General features: G+C 53.8%; 2 protein-coding genes, 1 long non-coding RNA gene and 1 other non-coding gene across 4 annotated transcripts in view; 2 read left to right on the top strand and 2 right to left on the bottom strand.

Annotated features, from left to right (window-relative positions):
• The window catches only part of ZNF469 (zinc finger protein 469), a 345,491-nt gene extending 344,745 nt beyond the window's left edge, over window positions 1–746 (bottom strand). Inside the window, exon 1 of the mRNA XM_034940869.3 lies at window positions 385–746. The gene's annotated coding sequence lies outside the window, so the exon portion shown is untranslated. The remainder of the gene's footprint in view (window positions 1–384) is intronic.
• LOC100979541 (uncharacterized) lies at window positions 626–22,068 on the top strand. Its single transcript, XR_004666978.3, has 3 exons — window positions 626–760; window positions 14,016–14,383; window positions 15,286–22,068. It is a non-coding gene; the product is annotated as an uncharacterized LOC100979541 (transcript).
• On the bottom strand, window positions 6,195–11,387 carry LOC134729323 (uncharacterized). The gene is made up of 2 exons (XR_010110324.1): window positions 11,249–11,387; window positions 6,195–10,289 (listed from the first exon to the last, which is right to left on the bottom strand). It is a non-coding gene; the product is annotated as an uncharacterized LOC134729323 (long non-coding RNA).
• Window positions 8,651–14,006, top strand: LOC129392928 (uncharacterized). The gene is made up of 2 exons (XM_055099901.2): window positions 8,651–8,762; window positions 10,190–14,006. Exon 2 carries the CDS (start codon window positions 10,842–10,844, stop codon window positions 11,508–11,510), a length of 669 nt encoding a protein of 222 aa, XP_054955876.1. The 5' UTR covers window positions 8,651–8,762; window positions 10,190–10,841; the 3' UTR covers window positions 11,511–14,006.
• Window positions 22,069–23,520: the final 1,452 nt, after the last annotated feature.

Genomic DNA, 23,520 nt, shown 5'->3' with positions numbered 1-23,520 from the left:
CCTGGAGCGTGCCACAAAAAGGAGAGAAGACAAAGCCAGCAGCTAATAGAAATCGTTAATTGGGGAGGACGCCCCTAACCACATCAGATCAAAGATGCAGGCGGACTCTTCCCACCAAACGAATTCGCCTTTGAGCTCTTGGCATTGGGTTCAGCACTCCCTATCATCAACTGGAAAGCAAAATGCTTTGTTTTGCCTGAAAGACGTTCCCGGATGGCACGTTCCCCTGCGTGCACCCCCTCGGTTGCGAGCCTGAAGGCATCGCGATCGTCACCATCGTCAGTCCGGATGGCCCAATCGCATCAAATCCAGCCTGCATGAAAACACTTCATTTCTGACCTCCTTAACACCAGAGCCACCCCAGACGCCACACGCTGCACTTACCCTGGAGCGAGCAGGCGTGTCTGCCGGCGCCCATCCCCTGTGGCGTGTGGCTGCAGAGGGACAGCTGCCCCGTGCCCTGGCTCCACGCCCCAGGTGTCCGCAGCAGCAGCAGCGCGTTGGGGCTGCGTCTCCGCGCACTGGCTGGCTCTGGGCTGGGAAGTTTCAAGTTCCAGGCGGTCTGCATTCCCTTCTCCCCCTTCACACACTTAACCCTACCTTGTCTGGTCAAGAGAGATCCAGACAAAATCAACCTTCTGCGTCAACAGCCGCGTCCGGCTGCCTCAGAGGCACAGAGTCTGTTCCTGGCTCCACCTGGCTTTCGCCACAAACTAGAACAAGCGGCCAAGACCCTGGATGCTGCTGCGGCTTTGCAAGGGTGAGCGGGTGTTTCCTAACCCACTGGGCTTTTTTCCTCCTAGGCAGCAGAGGGGTGCACCTGCTCCAAGGAATTCGGGATGTCCAGCCCTCTGGTCTCTGCAGGGGTCACCCTTGGTGGGGGTTCCCCTGGAGAGTTTAACACTCAGACTCCACTCCAGGCTCAGCAAGGGGCACTGGTTGGGGGGGGAATTCCAGCCCATTCCTCAATTCCCTGTGGGGACCCTTAGCCAGCCTTGGTGCTTTCAGAGCCCTGGTTTCCTCGTTCGTAGGAGATAAACAGCACCCAAAACTGAGCTGCTGCCACTGAGGCAGGCTACTGCCAGGTGGAGTGCAGGTGCATCAGTGATTCTGCCTGCCTTCCCCTGAGCCCCGAGTCGCCGTTCCATCCACTTAAGGCGTCCTGGGCTCTTATGAGCTTCCAGGGAAGCCGAGTCACAGGAATTTAATCATGGCCAAAATTTAGCCCATAAATAGCTACTGAGAGGCGTCATGCCAGATGGGGAGATGTGAGGGTGGGCGCAGGAGGAGGCGTGGGCCCAGGAGGAGCCATCGGCACATGCCCTGAGGGCGGCAACACGCCATGCCTTCTCGGTTAGGTCTGGACGGCAGATTCGCAGCACCTTTTCCCACTTTCTACTTTCCTGTATTTTTGCAGTTTGCTACAATGAGCATACATTGCCTTTATAATCAGAAAACAGACATTTAAAAACTGTTTCAGAAGCCCGTCCTGACCGCCCCCTCATTTTCCCCAGACCCCCCTTCCATTGCTTCCACACACACTGCTGTTTTCACACTCGCCTTCTGACGGGCACCTCCCACAGCCCGAGCACCCCAGCAGCCCCCTTTGCTCCCCTGAAGCAGGTGCAGCCAGTGAGGCAACGGGAGGGAGATGTGCCCGTCCTTACGGGGCCTCCGGCCTGCGTTCCCCGCGCCTACACAAAAACTGGCTCTCGCTTCCAGGAAGCTTCTAGAAAGGGCCCCAGCGCTGTGGTTGGAACACAGAGACCCAGCCTGCCAGTTGGTGCACCCTCGGCCACCCCTAAGTGAGGGGTCTGACCTCGAGAACATGTGGGTGGGGCAGGGTCCACCCGGGCAACGCCCTCCCCCCTCGAAGCCCCAGGCTGCTGGGACACCATCCCATTCTTTTGGGGGCTTTGTACAGGTCGTCAACCCCAGAAGGGCAGGAACGGCACCCGGCTGGGAGTCTGCAAGTGTGTGTGGAGTGTGACATTCATCTCACATGCACAGAGCACACAGGGAGTAAACAATTCTCATCCTCTGGTACTTCTCTTCCTGTTTTTTAAATTGAGGTGAAACTCACTGCACATAAAATTAACGTTTTAAAGTATGACACTCTAGGTGGCATGAAGCGCATGCTGTACTATGTCCTCTGTTTACTTCCAAAGCATTTTCATCATCCCCAAAGGCCACCCAATGACTGCCCATCCCCTCCAGCCCCGGACAACCACCCATGGGCCCCCATCTCCGCAGACCCACCTGCTCTGCCATGTCTGCTCTGCTCTGCACAGGGATGCAGCTGGCCATGTGTGGTCCTCACATCTGGCTCCTTCCGCTTCCATGACGTTCTCCAGGCTGGCCCACACCGCAGCATGGGTGAGGCCCTCATTCCTCTATGTCTGAGTCGTACTCCTCGGTGGGGAGAGACCCCATGTTGGGTAAGCAGGCATCAGTCCACCCAAGGACATCTGGGTTGAGTCCACCTTTTGGCCACTGGGGGAACTCTAGAGATAGAAGTGCCATTTTCACCCCGACCCGCGGTGCGCCCCCTGAAGTTTGAGCTGGAACCACCCACCTCTCAACGTGTCCAGACGGCCCTATTCCTCCAGCATTTCCGAGAACACGCCTGGCGCACATCGTCACCTGGTCTCGATCCCATGGAGGGACCCTGGGGTTGCTTCTAATCATTGTTCAACGTCTACCCTCTCTGTGCATGGCTCAGGAAGAAGGTGGGGTGGGGAAGAGAGATCTCTGGGTGATCAGGTTGTCTCGGGGCTCAGGACGCTGCTCCCAGTGTTGGTCGACATTGGTAGATTCCAATTTCTAGAGCCTCTGGCGGCTCAGATGAAATATCGAAAGTTGGCACAAATGCAGCCGTCCTCGGGCAGGGCCCCATCACCCTCAGGAAAGCCAGAGCATCTAGCGGGGAGCTGGGCAGCTCCATCACCCTCAGGAAAGCTGGGGGGTCTTTGGGCAGCAGGGAGCTGGGCAGCTCCATCACCCTCAGGAAAGCTGGAGGGTCTAGGCAGTGGAGAGCTGGGCGGGTCCATCACCCTCAGGAAAGCCAGGATGTGTTTGGGCAGCAGGGAGAGTCCCCTGTCATCCTTTGGACATCCTGTGGACATCTGTCATTTGTGCAGAAGCGTCTACATAAGATAGAAGCAACGTTTCCTGGAAGTTTCTTACAAACTTACACCAAGGACAGAGGGTCCTAGAGGAACTGAGGGGCTTGCTGTCCACTTTAAGTGGAAGGAATTCTTTTTCATTCCTTTATTGTCACTAAAGGTTGGATTTCAGAGCAAGCACTCAAGCGCATGGAGGAAGATGAGGGAGGGAAGATGGGAGGAGAGTGAGGAAATGTGGGCATCCGGTTCCCTGGCTGTGCTCTCAGGGGACCCTGGGGGACCACCTGCTTAACAGGCAGATGCCTCTGTGTGTCACCATCAAAGTGAGGACATGGCTGAGCCCAGTTAATACTCAGGGCGCCCATGCGCAGCTGGAGCCTGTGCAGTCTCTTGGTGACAGCAGTGACCACATGGCGTCCTCCTGTAGGGACCACATGGCTGGCTTTTATTCTTTCTATCCTTGGGCAGAAAGAGGAGGCAGAAGCGGTGAGTCCTGCCCTTCTACCTTCGAGTAGGTCAGAAATGTTTTCATAAGATAAAAGTTACAACTGAAAGAAACAGCAGGTCTGGGCATAAAAATCCTGCGTTTTCAGCCTCGAGTGTGTGTGGGAGAGTGGGAGCTCAGGGTGTCTCTCCTGGGGGCCATGAAGCAGGAACAAAGGGCTGTGGGGCTGATGCTGGCCCCACTTTACATCCGTGTGCTGGGGCTGCTGCAGCAAAGTGCCACAAACCGGGGGCTCCATGTGACAGAAATTCACCCTCTCCCTTGCTGGAGGCCGAGTCTGAGAGCCAGTTGTTCCAGGGCTGTGCACCCTCTGAGGGCCCCGGGGAGGCCCCTTCCTGCCTCCTCCAGCTCCCAGCAGCTCCCGGGGTGGGGTGGGGTGGGCAGCTGCATGTTCAGAGCTCCCAGGTGTCTCCAGGGCTCAGCCAAGGCTGACACCCTGGTTTGGCGCTAGGACTCTGATTAGGCATTTTGAACAAAGCATTTCCTCCATGGGGCAGACACAGAGTGCACCCCTGGGTAACGGCATGTCCAACTTTTTAGAAGAGTCACCGGTCAAACACTGGACACCCAAGTGAGAATCAGTGAGATTGCAAAGTGGTTGTCATTAGTGAGGGTGTCAGATGGCCTGGCATGTTTAAGTAACCAAAAGCAAGTCCTTCTCATACCTCGCATGTTGGAGGGGACATGCCAGTGCTGGTTAGAATCAAAACCCAAAGCAGGTCATTGATTCTGATAGGAGTGCCCTGACTCCAGGATCATTAAGAAGGGTTTCAGGGAGGAAAAACAGATGATATTGTCTGTCCCTGGTCCAAATCCACGGTGCATCCCCACTTCCAAAGGAATTCTATGCAGGTCTTTTATATACTGCTATATTTTATATCTGTTGCTGTGTTGTTACACACCCAAAACTTAATGGCTTAAAGAGCAAAAATCACTTTTTATCTCTTACAGACTGTTAGCCAGGAAAGTGGGAAGTGCTCAGCAGGGTGGTTTTCCTCAGGGTCTCCTGTGGTCTTATGTCAGCTTGGGGTGCATCACCTGAAGGCTAGACTGGGGCTGGTGGCTCCCTCACGAGGCGGGTGGGCTGGTGCTGGCTATTGGCTGAGGGCCCCAGTTACTCTCCAGGGCCTGCCTGATGTCCTCACAGCATGGTGGCCAGCTTCTTCTAGAGTGAGTGAGCCAACAGGCCAAGTGGAGGCTGCCATGCCATTATAATCCAGCCTCAAGGGGAAGTCACATGTTGCCCGCCACCGTACTCTATGCTGACCACACAGACCAGCCCTGCTGTGTGGGAGGGGAGCACACACAGACAAATACAGGAGTTGGGGGGTCACTGGAGCCATCTGGGAGGCTTGCCACCATCACCTGTCCTGTTCCCTAAATGACCTGCATCCCTGGGTTTCCTATTCTCAGCATTGTGTGCCACCTTGAGGGGCCGGGAATGAGAAAAAGCATCGTTTCCAGACAGAAAGCATCTCTTTTATATTTAGCAGCCCTTCCTTTAGTTTATCTCTTCCCTCTCTTATTTTATTTAAAAGTAGCAAGAGGCCAGGTGTAGTGGCTTATGCCTGTAATCCCAACACTTTGGGAGGCTGAGGCAGGTGGATTGCTTGAACCTAGAAGTTTGAGACCAGCCTGGGCAACATGGCAAAACCCCATCTCTATTTTATAATATTACTATTTAAAATAAATAAATAAATAAACTAAAGTACAAGATATGCCACCCTCAGTGCCCTCCTTACAAAGCTTGCTAGCTTGATCATTCAGCTCATTGGGCCACTTTCCACATTACTGCAGGCCATGGTCTTGCTGATAGAAGAAGAGCCCCTATTTCTGGAGGGATTTGACTAAGCATTCTTGCCTGAAAGTCTCCTGAAGCTGTAGTCTTGCATCAGCTGGAGTTGCAGTCTCATTTGAAGGCCTGACTGGGGCTGGCCTTCCCAGGTCACTCCTAGGTCACTCCATCACACACTGGCCAGTGGTACTGCTGGCCAGAACTCAGTTCTCTCCAAATGGACCCTGCCATGAGGCCACTTGAATATCACAGCATGGGGGCTGGCTCTCCTTGGAGTGGATGGCCTGAGAGACCAAGACAGAAGCTATGGTGCCTTGTACAGCTCAGTCATGGAAGTTACACACTGTCAGCTCTGCCATGTTCCACGGGCCACACGCATCAGCCCTGAGTCAATGTAGGAAGATGATAAACCCCAGGAGGCATGGGTCAGTGGGTTCATCTTGGAGGCCACAGAGCTGTCTCAGCATTGTCCCAGAGGGGGATTCGGTGACAAGGCCAAAGGGATTCCAATGATTCAACCCAAGAATGACCAGTTTAGACAGGACTGATCAGGCTAAGATGACAAAATGCCAGCTGACATGAAAACATGGGACAGGCCCTGGGCAGAGTCCCTGGATTGAAGTCTCCACCCCAGCACTTCCCACCTGGGGTTTGGGCTTCATCCATTGGCAAGGCAGAGATGATAGTGAAACCCAGCCTTCTCCCACCCATGTGCTGGATGATCAAAGGAGCAAACAGAAAAAAAAAAAAAAATGAAAGTGCCAAAGAGTCACACTATTATCATTTATTTTTGTTATTAGAATGATAAATCCCTTTAGAAATAAACAGCTTTCTTGGATATAATTAACATACTACACATTTCACCTATGTGAAGTGCACAATTCACTAGTCTTTAGTCTATTCAGAATTGTGTGACCATCATCATTATAGAATAAGGTCTTATTGATGCTTGAGAGATGATGATGATGATGGAGACAGAGTCTGCTCTGTCCACCAGGCTGGAGTGCAATGTTGCTATCGTAGCTTACTGCAGTGTCCACTTCCTGGGCTCAAGTGATCCTCCTGCCTTAGCTTTCCGAGGACTCCAGGCGTGAGCCACCACACACAGCTGAATTTTTTTTTTTTTTTTTTTTAGTAGAGGTGAGGTTTTGCTACGTGGCCCGGGCTGGACTCGAACTTCTGACCTCAAGTGATCCTCCTGCCTTGGCCTCCCAAAGTGCTGGGATTATTTTTAGACCACAATGAAAAGTTCCAGTTGATGTTACAGGAAGCGAGCCAGGAAACACTTGACCCCCAGGCTCTAGGAACCATCAAGATCAAGCTAGAAAAGGGCATCGCCAAGAAGGGGTGTCTGGAGGTGTCAGGGCTGTGCTGTCTGTGCGGAGAGAATTCCGCTGTGTGGAGCAGCTACGCTCCCTTAGGGGTGGCTGGGTATGAGGGCTACGGCCTGTCCTCGAGGGTCCCACCTCTTCCCCAGCTCCCAAGATTCAGGGAGTGGGACTTCCCCTGGAACCCTGGAAAGCAGGGAGCACCGACCGCCCTGGATGCCAGGAAGGAGGGAGTGTTGCTGCCTTTGGACCCTGAGAAGGAAGGAGCATTGCTGCCTGTGGATGCCGGGAAGGAAAAAGCACCAGCCGCCCGTGGACCCTGAGAAGGAGGGAGCATTGCCGCCCGTGGACCCTGGAAGGAGGGAGCATTGCCGCCCGTGGACGCGGGGAAGGAGGGAGCATTGCGGCCCGTGGTCCCTGGCTGCGTGCCCTCCCCTTGTCTCCTCCACCCAAGAGCGAAGTCGAAGCTCTTTTTCCAAAGCTCTGTCTCCCCCACCTCCTCCAGCTTCCCTCTAAGAGTTCCTGTTGGTGTCCTCCGCCCCCAGTCCACAGTCCAGGAGCCAAGAATTCGTGGCAGACCCCGAGCCACAGCTCGCCAAATCATTCGCTCATTGTTAGACATCTGGGGTTTTCAACTTTCTGTTTTCATGAAGGACACGGTAAGTGCCCCTGGGCAGCGGCTCCTCTGGAGCTCCAGTCCGAGAACCTCGGGGGTGAAATTCTGTTCTCAGCTCCGCCCCTGCCCAGGCCGCTCTACCATCCCATGAGAGGCTGGAGTTGGAAGCCCCTTGACGTCCCGGCCTCCATGGGCATGAGCATCCCGAGCACCCAGACCTCGGCTTCTCAGTACCGTGTTCCATTCAAAGTGGCCAGGACTCCTGGGAGAATTGGCCAGCTCCAGCCTGGGCAGGGAAAACACCAGAGGCTTGTAGGAGATCGCAACCCTCCAGGGCTACGAGGCCGTGCCCGAGCACTCAGGAGCCTGCTTGATGGGGAGGGTGGCGGGGGGTGGTGGGAGCTGACAGTGCCAGGAGATGGCCTGGGGCACAAGCGGCCCCACAGCTCAGGCTCAGACAAGCAGCTGGAAGCCTGGTGCGCGTGGATGTCCCCATGGCTTTAAAGGACGCCCCACAGAACACGGATTAATCATAATAGAGAGAAAGGACAGCGTTGCAGGGGAGGCTGCAGACACGGCATCAATTAAACCGTCAGCGTTCATGTCACCAGAGACCGCCCAGGGTGAGATTTTACACCCGCCGCCGGGACACCTGCAGAAGCGCAGCCTCACCCCCTGCTGTCCCCGCCCACCCAGGATCTCATCACCAGGAATCCAGAGGCAAAGGAGTCCGAGTGCCCACAGCACGGAGGGGCCAGGAGCCTGCACAGGCTGACAGAGATGGAGGAGAGACGGCGGCTTGGGGAAGGGCGTGACACCATCAGACTCCGCTCTCAGAACCTCGTGGGGACAGTGGTCAGGCTGCAGTGGGGCCTTGCAGGGACCTGTCCATTCCCTGATTCTGACGATGCTGAGGGCTTGTGAATGTCCTTGTGTGCAGGAAACACACCAAAGAGCCTGGCTGTGTGGACCACGGTGCAGCCCAGCTGCGCACACTGCGTTTCCTGTACCATACTCGGCGCTCCGGCCTTGCCTGTGCACTGCCTGAGTCTGCATTATCGCTGTGTGTAACTCGGCCCCACCCCGGGATCCGGGGAGGCTGATCCCCCACGGGCCTCTCCCAACCTGAGCGGCGCCCTCCTGGCCACTGTCCACTGCTGCCTGAGGCCCTGCCCCAGCAGAAGGCACAGGCTGGGGCAGGCCTGCAAGAATGGCCAGGAGGGGCCTCCCAGGGTCGAGGCATCTGAGCAGCACCCTGCAGGACGGGCAGGCCCCTCATGCCCCGGGCACCCGCACAGGGTCTGCGATCTCATGCATTCGAATGGTGCCTAATGGGCCAGGGTGTCCTGGGGGATCCTGTCGGGCACCCTCCTCAGCTCTTCCACCTTCCACAGTAAGTACTTCGATAGTACGGCTCATGGTCACCCCAAGTCCCCGAGAAGGAAAGAGAGTGACACCATGGAGATGGGAGGTCAGCCCTGCAAAGGGCACCATAGTCCTGGGCACTACTTCTCCTGGGGAATGGGGGCTTGGGCACCTTCTTCTCCTCCCTCCCTCCCTCCTCCCTCTCTCCCTTCTTTCTCCCTCCCTCCCTCCTCCCTCTGACTTACACCCCCAAATTGCCAGTATGGCCCCCTCCCCAGTTGCAACAACCCCAAACATTCAGATATTGATTTGTGTTTCCTGCTTGGGGGCAGAATCACTCCTGTTCCAGCACCGCTGGGCCCCCACATTCCCCCACGGGCAGGGACCCACCTCACTCCCCCCACGCCCATGAGCCCACAAGGCCCTGGCCCCCACCCCCATGGCTGCTTGGTGAAATGACAGCCCCGCTCTGCTGGGAGCCGGGGAAGAGGAAGGGGCTGGGGCAGGGAGTCCAACTTGGGAGCCCTGTGAGCCCCTTTAGGAGCCTGGCCCTGGCTGGAGAGAGCAGCACTGGGATGAAACCCACTTTATTCATGGCGGTACAGGATTGCCATCTGCAGCGCTCGTGCTAAACTCCAGCAAAAAGCAGACGCAGGCTTTCCTTCCTGGCTCGGCAGCCCGGGGCCCGGAATCAGCTACGCCCACTGCACCGAGATCAGCTTTGAAAAGTCCCCATTGCAGACGTGCGGCAAAGGCTGGGGGAAGCTGGAAGCTTTGCTAAGGCCGCTCTGCTGTGATCAGCCTGGCCTGGGGCGCCCTGAGGGATTCCTGAGCCGCCTCCTGCACCCCTCCCCGTCCTCCGGGATGAGGCCCTCACTCAGGCACGCCTGGCCCCTGGAGGTGGAGAGCCTGGGACTCCACGGAGAAGCCGTGCCCTGCGCCCACTCGGCCTGGATGGGAGCCCGGGCCCTGTGTGGTCACACCCGGAGGTCCTCGCCGGCAGCGGCGGGGGCAGACTCTGTGGGGGCACCCCCTCCTCCAGCAGGGCTGGCCCCAGTGGGGTGGGAGGATGTGGTGGAGGGCGTGACCTCTGGAGAAGCTTGGCCGGAGCAGCCCTGGGGGACAGCCAACTGCTGGGCAGGGGCTCCGGTGGCCCATTTCCCATGACAGGCGGCCTGGCCGCACAGTTCCCACCACCTGGTCCCAGCTCCCCAGCTCCGGGCATTCAGATGGGCTCGTGGCCACCAGGCCGTTGGGTCCAAGGCGAGCTCCGGGCATTCAGATGGGCTCATGGCCACCAGGCTCTTGGGTCCAAGGCGCCTTGTTGCTTATTCCAAGGGTTGGCAGCCAGCAGGGTCTGAGGCCACCAAATGGGAAACGTGCCCCAACTCAGAACCCCTGGCCATGGGCAGGCGGCCTCGGCTCACTCCTCTCCTCTGGGTCCTTCACCCGCAGTGAGGACTCGGCGCCCAGCACCTTCCTGTGCAAGAAGTCAGGGAGTTCGAGACGAGATCAAGGCTGATCCAGGCCTTGCGCGGCTCCTGCTCACAGGATCCTGGGGACCGTTTCAAGAAGAGCCTCAGGACACAGAGAATGCTCAGTCTCTCTCCTGGCTGTCCCCGCCAGGCAAGAGGGCCCGGGGGTGGAGGAAATCCAGGGGACATGGTCCTCACCCCACTGTCAGCGCTGGCAGACCCCAACACTCATCCCCCAGCCCCAGGCACACAACCCGCCCTGCCGCCCCTCGCCAGGCCCTGCCGGGTGTCCACCCTCTGCGGCAGCAGGTGGGGGAGGAGACGCGCTGGGGAGGGGCCCAGGCCTGGATGGGCGCTGCCCTTCCTTTCACTCCCCTGCCAGGCAGTGCCTGCGCCCACCCTCCCCCCCACCTCCCCCCCGACCCCCCGCGGGCTGGGAGGAAATGTAATGAGCGCAGGGCGGTGTCTTTGGTGCTGCTGGGGTGGAGTCAAGGGCCAGATCCCATCGTGAATTTGACAGAAAAGGAAATGGGCTCCGAGCGCAGGTGAGGCTCAGCCAGGGCTCCGCGGCTCTCACCCAAGAGCTGAGCTCCAACCTTCCTGGCCCGGCTCCGTTTCCCAAGCTGTGGAAAATGCCTGTCCACCCGGCATGGCTGGGTAGTGCCTGCCTCCCCCACGCCAGCCACGGGCCGGCTCCCCAATCCTCTGTGGGAGGGTTGCTGGTCTCTGTTAAAAGCCCCCCAGGTGACGTGCATGCCGCCAGGGCCTGTGCCCCCGGGAGACACTCTGGGGAGGGGCCACCACAAGGAAACCTCAGTCCAAGGTGTCCAGCGGAGGCTGGGCATGGCTGTGCCAGCACAGGAAGGCAGGTAGGGGTCTCCGGGGCAGGCAGCTCTCCCTCTGGCCCAGCCCCCTGTGTGAAGTGCTCAGCCTGGGTAGGAACGTGCTTCCCACTCAGCCTCCTCCAAGCCGCTGGAGGTCCCGCTGGTTCCCCAAATGGCTTCTGTCCTGAGCCGTGGGCTCCTGACCACGCACCTACCTTGCACGGTCTGAACAAGAGTCTGTGCCAGGGACCCCGCTCAGGAGGGGCACAGAGGAAGCCAAGGGCCCACACAGGTGAGGGGGTCTCGGGTCTGAGCCTCACCCAGCCCAGGCTCAGCAGCAGCCTCAGAATTTCCTGGCATCTGCTTGCCTGTGTTGCAACCCAAGTGGGGTGTGCACGCCGCCTGAGAGAGAAAACACTCGGGGAGGATTATGTAAGCACTTTCCTCCCCAGCACAGGGCCGTCTTGGGCACATTGAGACCAGACCATGTGCAAAAGCACTTGGGAGAGTGGCAGGAGCTGAGCCACCAGAGAGGGATTAACCCCTTCCGGGATGCTGGCGGCTTGTCCTGGGGAACGTGGGGCTGGTCAGGATTGCAGGACACGGAGGGGCGGAGTGTGAATGTGGAGGTGCCGGTGCTGCGTGATTTTCCACAAGTTGTCTAACCTCTCTGTGCCTTCGTTGCCTGACTCGGCTGTTTCCAATGCAGCTAATTTTAACAGCACCTGTTTCATGAGGCCACAGCCAGGATTCTGGGAGGCAAAGCACAGAAAGCCCTCAATGCGGTTTGAGGCTCCAGGCAAGGCTCAGCTGACAGTAGCTGAAAACAGCAATTTCAGCCGCAGAGTTGCCCGCCCTGTGCACCACAGAACGAACAAGGGTTTCCAGCTTTGCTCAGATTTGTGGGGACCACTGGGTTTGGACTTTAGGAAAAGCTCATTTGCCTTTGGGCAGAAGTGACCGGAGCTGGGGTCACCTGAGGTCTGGGCAGGAACCTCTCGCTGGCTGACGCAGGACCTGGGGAGGGGCCATCTGTGTGGGGCAGCTCTGGACTCAGACCCGTGGATACCTGTGAAACCTGTCAGGCTGAGCCACCGTCCAGCAAGTGAAGAGACCGCAACTGGGCCACTGTGGAGTCACTTGGCCACCACCCCCGGGTCCTCATAGCCCTCATGTGTGTCCCAACCGTGAGCAGGCGGCCGACGGTGCACCCTGACAAGGCACGCGTGTCCCATCGGGGACACCTGCTTCTTTAAAGTGACCACATGGTGCCCAGGACCACAAGAACCAGCCTCGTGGCAGGGTGCCCAGCCTCCTTCCCCCTCCACTGTTAACTTTTTTGCCAAGATTCCAAAAACGAAGCTGCAGCTGAAAATAATTTCTTTTTCTTCTATAGCCCAAATGACCGATGGTGTAGAGATTTTCCCATCATAGAACTGCAGTCTCCATTTCTAGTAGGCCCAGGCGGTGACATGCCTGAGGTTGGGGTGCCTTGGGGCCAGAGCCCAGAGAAGAACCCACATTGGCATCCTAGTAATGTGAACCTTCATAAGAGCTTCAGGACAGCGAGGCAGTGGAGATGCCGGCGGGCAGGGAGAGCCGGCCCGGCCAGCCCCTCGGGAATGAGCTTCAGTTCTATTCTAGCTCAAAATGATAAACCTCATCTCAGGCGGCTGCTTGTGACTCCAAGAGACCACCAGGCCCCGGTGATAGCCAGCACAGTACCTGGCACATAAATCCCGCCCACCTGCCTGGCGTGGCCAGGAGACCCGCCCGGGTGCTCTCTGTCTCTCCCTCCCTCTTTCACTGCTCCCTGAAGGCAGCGTCTAAAGAGGCTGAGGCTGTCCTGTCGCTGCCCCGACCTCTGGGGAGAAGCCCGCAGTTCTGATCACGGACCTCAGACGGGGAAGCGCACAGGAGGCCTCGGGTGGCTGGGCTGTGCTGCTTCTCCCTGGACGGGCAGAGCTGGCACATAGGAGGTGCTTCACAGGTGACTAAGGAGGCAAAGACCTGAAGCCTGGGGGACTGCAGTGTCCGGTGGATCCCAGCTGCAGCCATCAGGCCCATGGGCGGGAGAGCCAAGGGAGGGGCTCAGCTGGGCAATAGGATGCGAGTGGGCGGGGGACACTGCTGGGAACTCCCTTCACTGCATGGCCAAGAATGTGCATAAGCGAACAGGGCGGGAGAGCTGCGTGTGGCCTCGGGCAGCCACTCAGCCTCTCCGCCCGTTTTCCTGGTCTGTAAAATGGGCCGAAACGCCCGCCCTGCGCTGTTCTTTGGGCAGTTTCTATAAATGCTTGGCCCAGCCTCCCCGGCACACGGTTGCTACCTGGGTCACTGTTCTGTTATTTTCATCCCTGCCCCTGCTCTTTGCTTAGAGTGACTTCCCCTGACTCCGGTGAAATCAGCCTCCACAGGCATTTCGTCAGCCCTTGTTCGTCCACAACACGGCTAGGCAGGTGTGCTCAGGGGGTCTGAGGCTTTCATGGACGTTAAATGTATGTCCCTGCAGGAAACAGGTTTCTGTACAGCCCCAGAGACCAGCAAGGTTACGGGCTTGAGGGGCAAAGATCCCAAGGATGCTGATGCCAGGGATGGGGCTGTAGTCACAGGGGTGTAGGGGAAGCGGGGAAGGAGCACCCGCCCTGCCGGGAACTCCCACAGCCGAGTCCACTGCGAAGCCAGCCTGCAGGGCCTGGGGTGGGGGCACAGGGAGCCCACCCAGCAACACGGGGACGACCCAGAAGTGGACAGAGAACCCCAGCGGCTCTGTCACAAGGCCACACACATGACACGCATCTCTCGGGACCGGGACTTCGGCTCTTGGAGGGCCACTTACAGAAAAGAGTCCTCTCCTCACACAGAGTTCACTACCCTCGGTTTCACGGCTGTGCCAAAGTTTAAAATCAGGACAGATTTCCTTCCCCCGCTGTGTAGAAACGCCTGGTGTTCTTTAAATGTGAGATGTCGTTTCCCCACTAGGTGACTGGCCTCGGTTCATCCATCACACTCACGGCTGCTGGATCCTGATGGTCTCAGATCCAAACCCCCGGGGAAGATGGGCCGGGCAATCCCTCATCCATCCGAGCCTTCGAGCCGGATGCGGCGAAGGTCTAGTCTGACTCCAGGGACCAGAGATGGAGGGGAGCTTGCCACAGCCCCCATGCCATTCTGCTGAGGGGCACCCCTGCCCGGTGCCAGGCTGACGTCCACACCGTCCTGCTGTTCCCACCAGCTGAGCTGACCGCCTGCCGCCAAGCACTCAGAGAGCTGACTCTCGCCCATCTTCCCGCAGCCCGGCTGCTGGGGGAGCCAGGCAGGCACCCGCCTATGTGGGGGAGCAGAGGCAGGTGAGTGTGGGGTGGGTGGGGCCCGGCTGCTGGGGGAACCAGGCGGGCACCCACCCATGTCGGGGACCAAAGGGAGGCGAGCGCGGGGCGGGTGGGTGAGTGGGTGTGGCTGGGGTGCCTGTGGGGTTTCTTTTGATTGCTTTGGCTGATGAACAGGGAGGCATCCCCCGTAGTGGAGTGGAGGTGGGGAGGCGGTGTACAGGTTCAAGGCAAAGGGAAGGGAAGTGGGGCTGCAGGGCGGTATGAAGAGGCTGCCTGGAAGCCTGTGGTTTCACGGCAAAAATGCAACCAGGAGTGCGCTGCTTCTCCCGCTCTCAGGTACAGGGCAGGCGAAGGTTCACGTATCTCAGCTTGGGGCTTTGTCTAGGTGAGTCCTACGAGGTGAGTCCTCGGAGGTGCGAAGGGGTTGAGGCTGTGTCCACGCAGAGGGGAGCGCGGGTCTGGGCTCCTGGCCCGGCTGAAGAAGGGGCCAGGGCAGCCAGCCACAGGGGAGACGGCAGAACAGGGGTCAGCACAATGTGCTCTGCAATCCACGGATGCGGGACGGGGCTCCCTTAATTTAGGTCTTCTTTAACCTCTTTCAGGAAAGTTTTATGATTTTTTTCCCATAAACATCTTTTGCATCTTTAATTGGAGTTATTTCTTGACATTTCTGTATCTTAAAGCTTTTTGAACGGTGGCTTTTTAAAGTTTCCTTTTCGCATGACTGCTGATGACAGAAACGCAATGACACCTTGTATACTGACTTTGATCCTCAAAAACGTGCTGACATCTCTTAATATTTCCGATATTTATCCCTGGGAAATATTTTAGGTTATCTTTGGAAATTGTTTGGAGTTTTCCAGAACACAGTGACATCACCTGCGAATAGTGGGTTTTGTTTTGTCTCTTCGTTTCCACAGTGTACCTCTGGCTTGTTTTCTTTCTCTGCTCCCGAGACCTCCACACAGCTGGACAGAAGCTGTGAGAATGGCACCCAGTCCTGCTCCTGACCATGGGGACGCGCGCTGTGGCTGCAAGGCTTCTGTGGAAACTCTTGATCAAGTCAAGGGAATTCCTTTTATTTTCTAGAATGCTTTTTTTTATTTTTTAAGAGTTGGCCGGGCACAGTGGCTCACGCCTGTAATCCCAGCACTTTGGGAGGCCAAGGTGGGCAGATCACGAGGTCAAGAGATCAAGATCATCTTGGCTAACACGGTGAAACCCCGTCTCTACTAAAAATACAAAAAAACAGCCTTGCGTGGTGGTGGGCACCTGTAATTCCAGCTACTGGGGAGGCTAAGGCAGGAGAATCACTTGAACCTGGGAGGTAGAGGTTGCAGTGAGCCGAGATAGTGCCAGTGCAGTCCAGCCTGGCCGAAAGAGCGAGACTCCATCTCAAAAAAAAAAAAAAAAAAAAAGAGAGAGACAGTCTTGCCCTGTCACCCAGGCTGGAGTGCAATGGCGCGATCTCAGCTCACCACAACCTCTACCTCCCGGGTTCAAGCGATTCTCCTGCCTCAGCCTCCCCAGTAGCTGGAATTACAGGTGCCCGCCACCACGCAAGGCTGTTTTTTTATATCTTTAGTAGAGACGGGGTTTCACCGTGTTGGCCAGCCTGGTCTTGAACTCCTGACTTCCAAAGTGCTGGGATGACAGGCGTGAGCCACCATGCCTGGCCCTTTTTTTTTTTTTTTAAGCATTTTTCTTGGATGCTGAATTTTCTCAAAAGCTGTGTCTGCCTTGGCCGTGAGGATCACATGAATTTCTCCTGCTTTAATCTGTCAGTGTGTTGAGTCACATTGAGTGATATTCTAAGGTCAAGCCAAGCTGCAGTCACAGCCCAAACACGTGTCATGTTGAAAATCTAAAGGACTGAGATTGTTATATTGTTGGAAACTGTTATGATTAATTAGAGAGCTTAACAAGGGTACAGAATACAAGATATGACACCTGATTGAATCCAGCCACACTTAGTTACCAAATGAGATTGTTCACTGCTAGATTTGGTTTGCTAAAATTTTGCTTAGAATTTATCTGAGTAGGAGGCTGAGGCAGGAGAATCGCTTGAGCCTGGGAGGCAGAGGTTGCAGTAAGCTGAGATTGCACCACTGCACTCCAGCTTGGGCAACAGAGCAAGACTCCGTCTCAAAAAAAAAAAAAAAAAAAAAAAAAAAAAGAATGTGAATGTGTAAGCATAAGATTGGGCTGTAATTTTTTTCTCTCTGCTGATGTCTTCAGATTTTGATGCCAAAGAAATGCTAGCCTCAAAACATGAGTTGGGGGATGTCCACTTCTTTCTGCTTCCTGGAAGAGCTTGTGAAGGAATGGAGTCCTTTCCTCCTTCGGTGTCTGCTGCCACACACATCATTTGGGATCTCTTCCTTCCTGTTTTCCAGTTCACCTCCTCCCTCCTCAGATGTGTCTCATCTGCTATTATACCTACATACTGAATTCTTAATTTTGATAATTCTATTTTCTAGTGGTAGAGCTACTGTTTGGTACTTTTTTTTTTTTTTTTTTGAGATGGAGTCTCCCTCTGTCGCCCAGGCTGGAGTACGGTGGCGCCATCTTGGCTCACTGCAACCTCTGCCTCCCGGGTTCACGCCATTCTCCTGCCTCAGCCTCCCGAGTAGCTGGGACTACAGGCACCTGCCACCACACCCGGCTAATTTTTTTGTATTTTTAGTAGAGATGGGGTTTCCCCGTGTTAGCCAGGATGGTCTTGATCTCCTGACCTCGTGATCCGCCCGCCTCAGCCTCCCAAAGTGCTGGGATGACAGGCGTGAGCCACCACGCCCGGCCAGTTTGGTACTTTTTAAGTGTCCAGTTCATCGCTGTGGGGCTGTTTCTATTCTCTGTTATTTCCATAGGTTTTTATTTACATTGTTTTCTCTCCTTTGCCTGATTGTTTCTGTGTGCTGGATACCGTATTTGCAAAATTGCTCACAGACATAATTTAGCATTATCTTCCTCCCAGAAGGATTAGTGTTTGCTTCTGCCTGGCAGCTGGGGACACCAGCCGTGCAAGACCACGTCAGTCCAGGGTCATGACTGGGACGATGTGAGGCTGAGTGGCAGCCCCGGGAGACTCAGGGTGCAGCCCTCCCAGGATTCGGCCCAATGGGAAGGGGAACACTGGGGCCCTCGTCCTTGGCAGCCCCAGGTCCCAGTGCCCATCCCTCTGGCTGCGAGGCTGGCCAAGGCCCCACACACCCCCCCAGGCAGCACTTGCCAGGGCAGCCACCAGCCCAGGAGAAAAGTGACTCCGGGGCTGCCCCGATGCCCAGGCGCTCTCCTTGCCCAGACCCTTGACTAGGAGGGCTGCACTCCCGAGACTCTCAGCACATTTGTACATTTCAGTCAGCTTTCCTGTTGACCCCGAGCAGGGCCAGTGACACTGCCAAGTGGACACCCCCCAGGCCAGGCCCCCGTCCTTTCCTGCCTTCTTTTGGACAGACCATGTATTTTTCTAATTGCAGCTTTCACCTCTACTAGCGTGGAAGTTACATATGCTGGGTGTAGCCTTTAATGGGTAAGGGATCCTGAAGTTGCTTTTACATATGCTAATTCTTATCTTTTCCTCTTTTTAAGCCCAAGACCTCTTCTTTTATAAATCGAGTTTTTGGCCTGCCCACACATTTACCATTTTCTCTGCTCTTCCTCCCTTCCCCATCTCAGATCTTCTGTCTGGAACCGCGGTCCTCCTGCTTCCTGTAGTCTTACAGCGTCTCATAGTGCAGGTCTGCCCGTGGCCAGCTCTGGCCCTTTGTGTTTTAATATATATATTTTTTAATTGAAGAATGACATTGTGAGGTGTGCAGATCATAGCACACCGTCTCAAAAAGTGAATACACGCAGACTGGGAAACAATGCCAGCCTCCTGGAAGCCCCCTGCCTCGCTCCTTCATCCATGCCTCCTCTCCCTCTGCAGAGAATGCCTCACCCACTGATGATTTCATTGGTTTCTGAAAGGGGCAGACAGGATCACGCTGCATGTCTGTGTCCCACGTCACGCACACGTGCAACTCGCTGGTGTGACTGTGGGAGCCGCGAGCCCCTCTTTTATGTTGCCGCAAAGTCTTCCATGGGACGAGCAGCAACTCTGCGTTGGTGATGGGTGTCTGAGGCTCTCCAGGATCGGGCTGACCATGGCTGCCAAGGCCATCCTGGCGGTGTCTCCTGAAGCCCACTTGCCGTTTCTGATGGGCACACCCAATATGGGCTGCTGCAGCCTCGGTGGCCTCAGCTGACTTGGCAGAAGGCACCGCACCGTCTTCCACCCCACCAGGGTGTGGGGAGGCCCAATTGTTCACACCCTCCATGGTGCTGGCCTTTTACACCTTAGGGATTCTAGTGGTTTTCATTTGACCAATGAAGCTGAGCACTTTTTCACATTTACTGGCCATTTGGAGGCCTTCTCTTAGGTGACTCTTCATGTCTTTGGCCTTTTTCCTTTTTTTGGTAGAGGGGAAAATTCACTGTCAGATAACCCAGCAGCAATGAAGGCAGGCAGGCTTCCGAAGAGGATGAGGAAACTCTGGTGTCTGCTCCTGGCAGAACAGAGTCCATAAATTGACCAATTTATTTTTTTTATTTTTTAATTTTTTTCTTTTTTGAGACAGAGTCTCACTCTGTCACCCAGGCTGGAGTGCAGTGGCGTGATCTTGGCTGATTGCAACCTCCACCTCCCAGGTTCAAGTGATTCTCCTGCCTCAGCCTTCCAAGTGGCTGCGATTACAGGCACGCACCATCATGCTTGGCTAATTTTTATATTTTTAGTAGAGACGGTGTTTTGCCATATTGGCCAGGATGGTCTCGAACTCCTGACCTCAAGTGATCCGCCCACCTCGGCCACATTTTCTTTATCCAGTCTATCACTGATGGGCATTTGGGTTGATTCCATGTCTTTGCTATTGTGAACAGTGCTGCAATGGACATATGCGTGCATGTAAATTAGTTCAGCCATCGTGGAAGACCATGTGGCAGTTCCTCAAAAACCCAGAATCAGAAATACCATTCGACCCACCAATCCCATTACTGGGTATATACCCAAAGGAATATAAATCATTCTACTATAAACATGGCAATTTCCACAAATCTCTGCTTGGATTTTCACTGAAATTGCACTGAATGTTCCATTTAGAGAAAATCATCATCTTTACGATACTGAGGCTTCCATTCACCAACAGGCTACATCCCTCCTTTTGTTTTTTTTTTTTAGGTTTTCCTCACTTTCCTAATATTTTATAGCTTTCTGTCCCAGACATCTTTTGTTAAATTTCTTAGTGTCTATAATAACATTTGTAAGTGATTATTACTGTTCGTTTCTGGAATTTAGAAATATAATTAGTGTTTTGTATGTTGGCCTTGTGGGCAGGAATTTTGTAAATTCACTTATTAACAGTTTGCTTGTGAGTTCCTTTGGATTTTCTTCACATATAACCATATCACCTGTAAATACTGACAGCTTCATTTCTGGTTTTAAAGCCTTTTAAGTTTTTTTTTTTTTTTTTTTAACAGTTTCACTTGTCGCCCAGGCTGGAGTGCAATGGCATGATCTCAGCTCACTACAACCTCCGCCTCCCAGGTTCAAGCGATTCTCCTGCTTCAGCCTCCCGAGTAGCTGGGATTACAGGCATGCCCAGCTAATTTTGTATTTTTAGTAGAGATGGGGTTTCTCCATATTGTTCAGGCTGGTCTTGAACTCCCAACCTCAGGTGATCCACCTGCCTCAGCCTCCCAAAGTGCCGGGATTACAGGTGTAAGCCACCACACCCGGCCCTTTTAAGCCTCTTTTCTTGCCTTGGTGTGCTAGCACATCGCAGTGAGGGGCAGCCATCTCAGGGAACGGGAGAGGGGGGTGGGGGCAGCTCTCCACTTTCCACCCTTGAGTGGGCTGCTTGTTGTAGATTTCTTATAGATACTTTGATCAAATTAAGGAAGGTCCTTTCTATTCCTGGTTTGCTAAAGGTTCTCTTAACCCATTTATGCCTGAAGTCACCTACTGCTTGGCAATGAGCTCGAGCAGTAGGATATAAAGAACTCCCACATGCTTGGCATTCCAATAATGGAACACTAGGCATAGTTCATCATGAATGGGTGTTGAAGTTTACAAATTACTTTCCTGCCTTTATTAAGATAACCATATAGTTTACCTCTTTTGTTAGTGTGATGGATTACATTGACTTTTAAAATATTATACCAACCTTGCATTCCTGAGCCCAACTTGATCATGACATATCATCCCTCAATGTCACTGGATCAGGGTTATTCATATTTTGTTTAGGGTTGCTTAGGATGTTCAAGAGAGACACTGGCCTGGATTTTCTGTTTTTCTTTGAAACATCCTTTTCAGGGTTATGCTGCCTCATAAAACAAGATGGGAAATGAGAGTCTCGTGTTTTTTTGTTTTTCTTTTTTTTGGTTGTTTTTTTTTGGTTCTGTGGAAGACTTTTAAAAGATCGTTATTCTTTCTTAAACATTTGGAAACACGTAACATTGAAATGCTGAGCCTGGAGTTTTTCTTTGTGACAAGATATAGGTAAGATTTCTGAAAGACAGGAGCTAGTAAGATGTTCTATTTCTTCTGATAGCAGTTTTTTCCTAATAATTTGTCAATTGCATTTAACGTTTCCCACTGACTTTTGAGACAGCCTCAAGTTTTTATGTCTGAAGGGTTTGTAGATTCTGACATTGTAATTTGTCCCTGCTCTCTTTTCTCTGACTAGTGTACCAGGGCTTTCTCAAGTGTACTAATCTTCTCAAAGAATCCAATTTGGTTTTGTTGGTTGTATCTACTCTATGTTTTGTGCCTCATTTCCTTAATTTTTCCTTGTCTTTAAGCTTTTCTCTAATACAACTGTCGATGTATTCCCCGAGTTTTGATCAATTTGCATTTGTCATTCAGTTACAAATACCTTCACATGTCCAGTTTTCTTTCTTATCTGACCTAGGGGTTATTTAAATGTTTGTTATTTAACTCCCAATCATTCAGGGATTTTTCTACTTTTCTTCTCATTAATTTTTGCCTTAATTCCATTTGGTCACAAAACACATTCTGCAAGCCCCCATCCTGTGGCATTGAGGTGGCTTCACAGTCTAGTGGGTGGCAATTTGGAGAAGAGCGCGTTCCCTGAGGTTGCTGGGCATGACATTCCTCACACGTGACTTGGGTCAAGGTGCTCGTCACCTTGCTGCAGTACCTTGCATCTCTACCAACGTTTTCTATGCCTTGTTTCTGAAGTGTTTGTCATAGTGAATTCCAGGACTTAAAATTGCACGACCCTTGGCCGGGCATAGTGGCACATGCCTGTAATCCCAGCTACTCGGGAGGCTGAGGCAGGAGAATCGCTTGAACCCAGGAGGCAGAGGTTGCAGTGAGCCGAGATCATGCCACTGCACTCCAGCCTGGGTAACAAAAGCGAAATTCCATCTCAAAACAAAAACAAAAACAAAAACAAGGCCGGGCGCGGTGGCTCACACCTGTTATCCCAGCACTTTGGGAGGCCGAGGCAGGCGGATCACGAGGTCAAGAGATTGAGACCATCCTGGCCAACATGGTGAAACCCCATCTCTACTAAAAATACAAAAATTAGCTGGGCGTGGTGGTGTGTGCCTGTAATCCCAGCTACTCGGGAGGCTGAGGTAGGAGAATCACTTGAACCCGGGAGGCAGAGGTTCCAGTGAGCCAAGATCACACCACTGCATTCCAGCCTGGGCGACAAGAGTGAAACTCCGTCTCAAAAAAAAAAAAAAAAAAAAAATTGCACGGCCCTTCCAGCCTTTTTCTGCAGGGCAATACAGGGGCTTTAAAACAATTCACCTCCCTTCATCCATGGCCCAAGTTACACAGTAATGTTTTCCAGTATTTTGTTTTTAAAGTTTCAATGAAATGATTTATGTATGTTTATTATTCTCTTTGTCCATCACTCCATCTTACTGTAGGCACCTCCCCTGGATTCATACTCCTGCTCTTCAAGAAAAATTCCTAACAATTCCCTGTAAAGGAGGTGTCATCGGAAATGACAGCTTTTTTTTTTTTTTTGTGAGACAGGGTCTTGCCCTGTCACCCAGGCTGGAGTACAGTGGTATAATCATAGCTCACTTCAGCTCAACCTCTTGGGCTCAAGTGATACTCTCACTTCAGGAACTCAAGTAGCTGGGACCACAGGTGCGTGCCACCACACCCAGCTCATTGTTTTGTATTTTTTTGTAGAGATGGGGTCTCACTATATTGCCCAGTCTGGTCTCTAACTCCTGGGCTCAAGCAATCCTCCCACCTCAGCCTCCCAAAGCGCTGGGATTATAGGCGTGAGCCACCGCACCCGGCCTCAATTTTTGTTTATACATTTTTTTTTAAGTATCACCTAATTCTTTATTTTTGTAATTCTGAGATAATTTATATGCCAACAAATTCGCCCTTTTAAGTGAAGGATTCAGCGACTTTCAATTCCACAGCATTCTAATCACCCAAAAAGAAACCCCATGCCCATTCACAGTCACTCCCAATCCTGCCTCACCCCAGTCCTTGGCAACCACGAACCGGTCTCTCTGCAGTTGTCTTTTCTGGACATTTCGTATCAATGGAATCAAACAGTAAGTGGTCCTCTGCACGTGGCTTCACTTGGCACAGCTCCTCTGAGTGCTGGCCGGGCTGCAGCACGCATCCGTGTTCTGTTCCTTCACGTGGCTGGATGACGTCCCATTCTTTGGACAGTCAGCTTTGTTTCTCCCTTCATCTGCTGATGGAAACCCAGGTTGCGTCTACCCTGTGGCTGGTATGAGCCGTGCTGCTGGGCACAGCCAGGCACAAGTGCATGTGTGAGCAGCTGTCTTCAGAGCTCCAGGGTGGATCCCCACAAGTGGAACTGCTGGGTCAATTGGTGGCGTGTCACCAGCATCCTGAACAACAGGTTCACTGAAGACCCAGCCCCACACCGAGAGCTCCCTCCTCTGCACCAGTGGCTCCCCCTCCACCCAGCGGCCAGTGGGTGCCCACGCCTGCTGCCTTGCTTTCATCCCATCGCAGGCATCTGTCCTTTCTGTCTGGCTGCTGTCAAAATTATCTCTGCCTGTGATACTTGCGTGTGTCGAGGCAGAGACTGATGTTCGTTTCTCCTTGGGGTTCTATTCTACTTCCTGAATCCTTGAAATGC

The sequence above is a fragment of the Pan paniscus genome, chromosome 18 (genome assembly GCF_029289425.2).
Source record: "Pan paniscus chromosome 18, NHGRI_mPanPan1-v2.0_pri, whole genome shotgun sequence".
In the NCBI taxonomy this organism is placed as follows: domain Eukaryota; kingdom Metazoa; phylum Chordata; class Mammalia; order Primates; family Hominidae; genus Pan; species Pan paniscus.
This window is presented reverse-complemented; position numbering and strand designations above follow the sequence as displayed.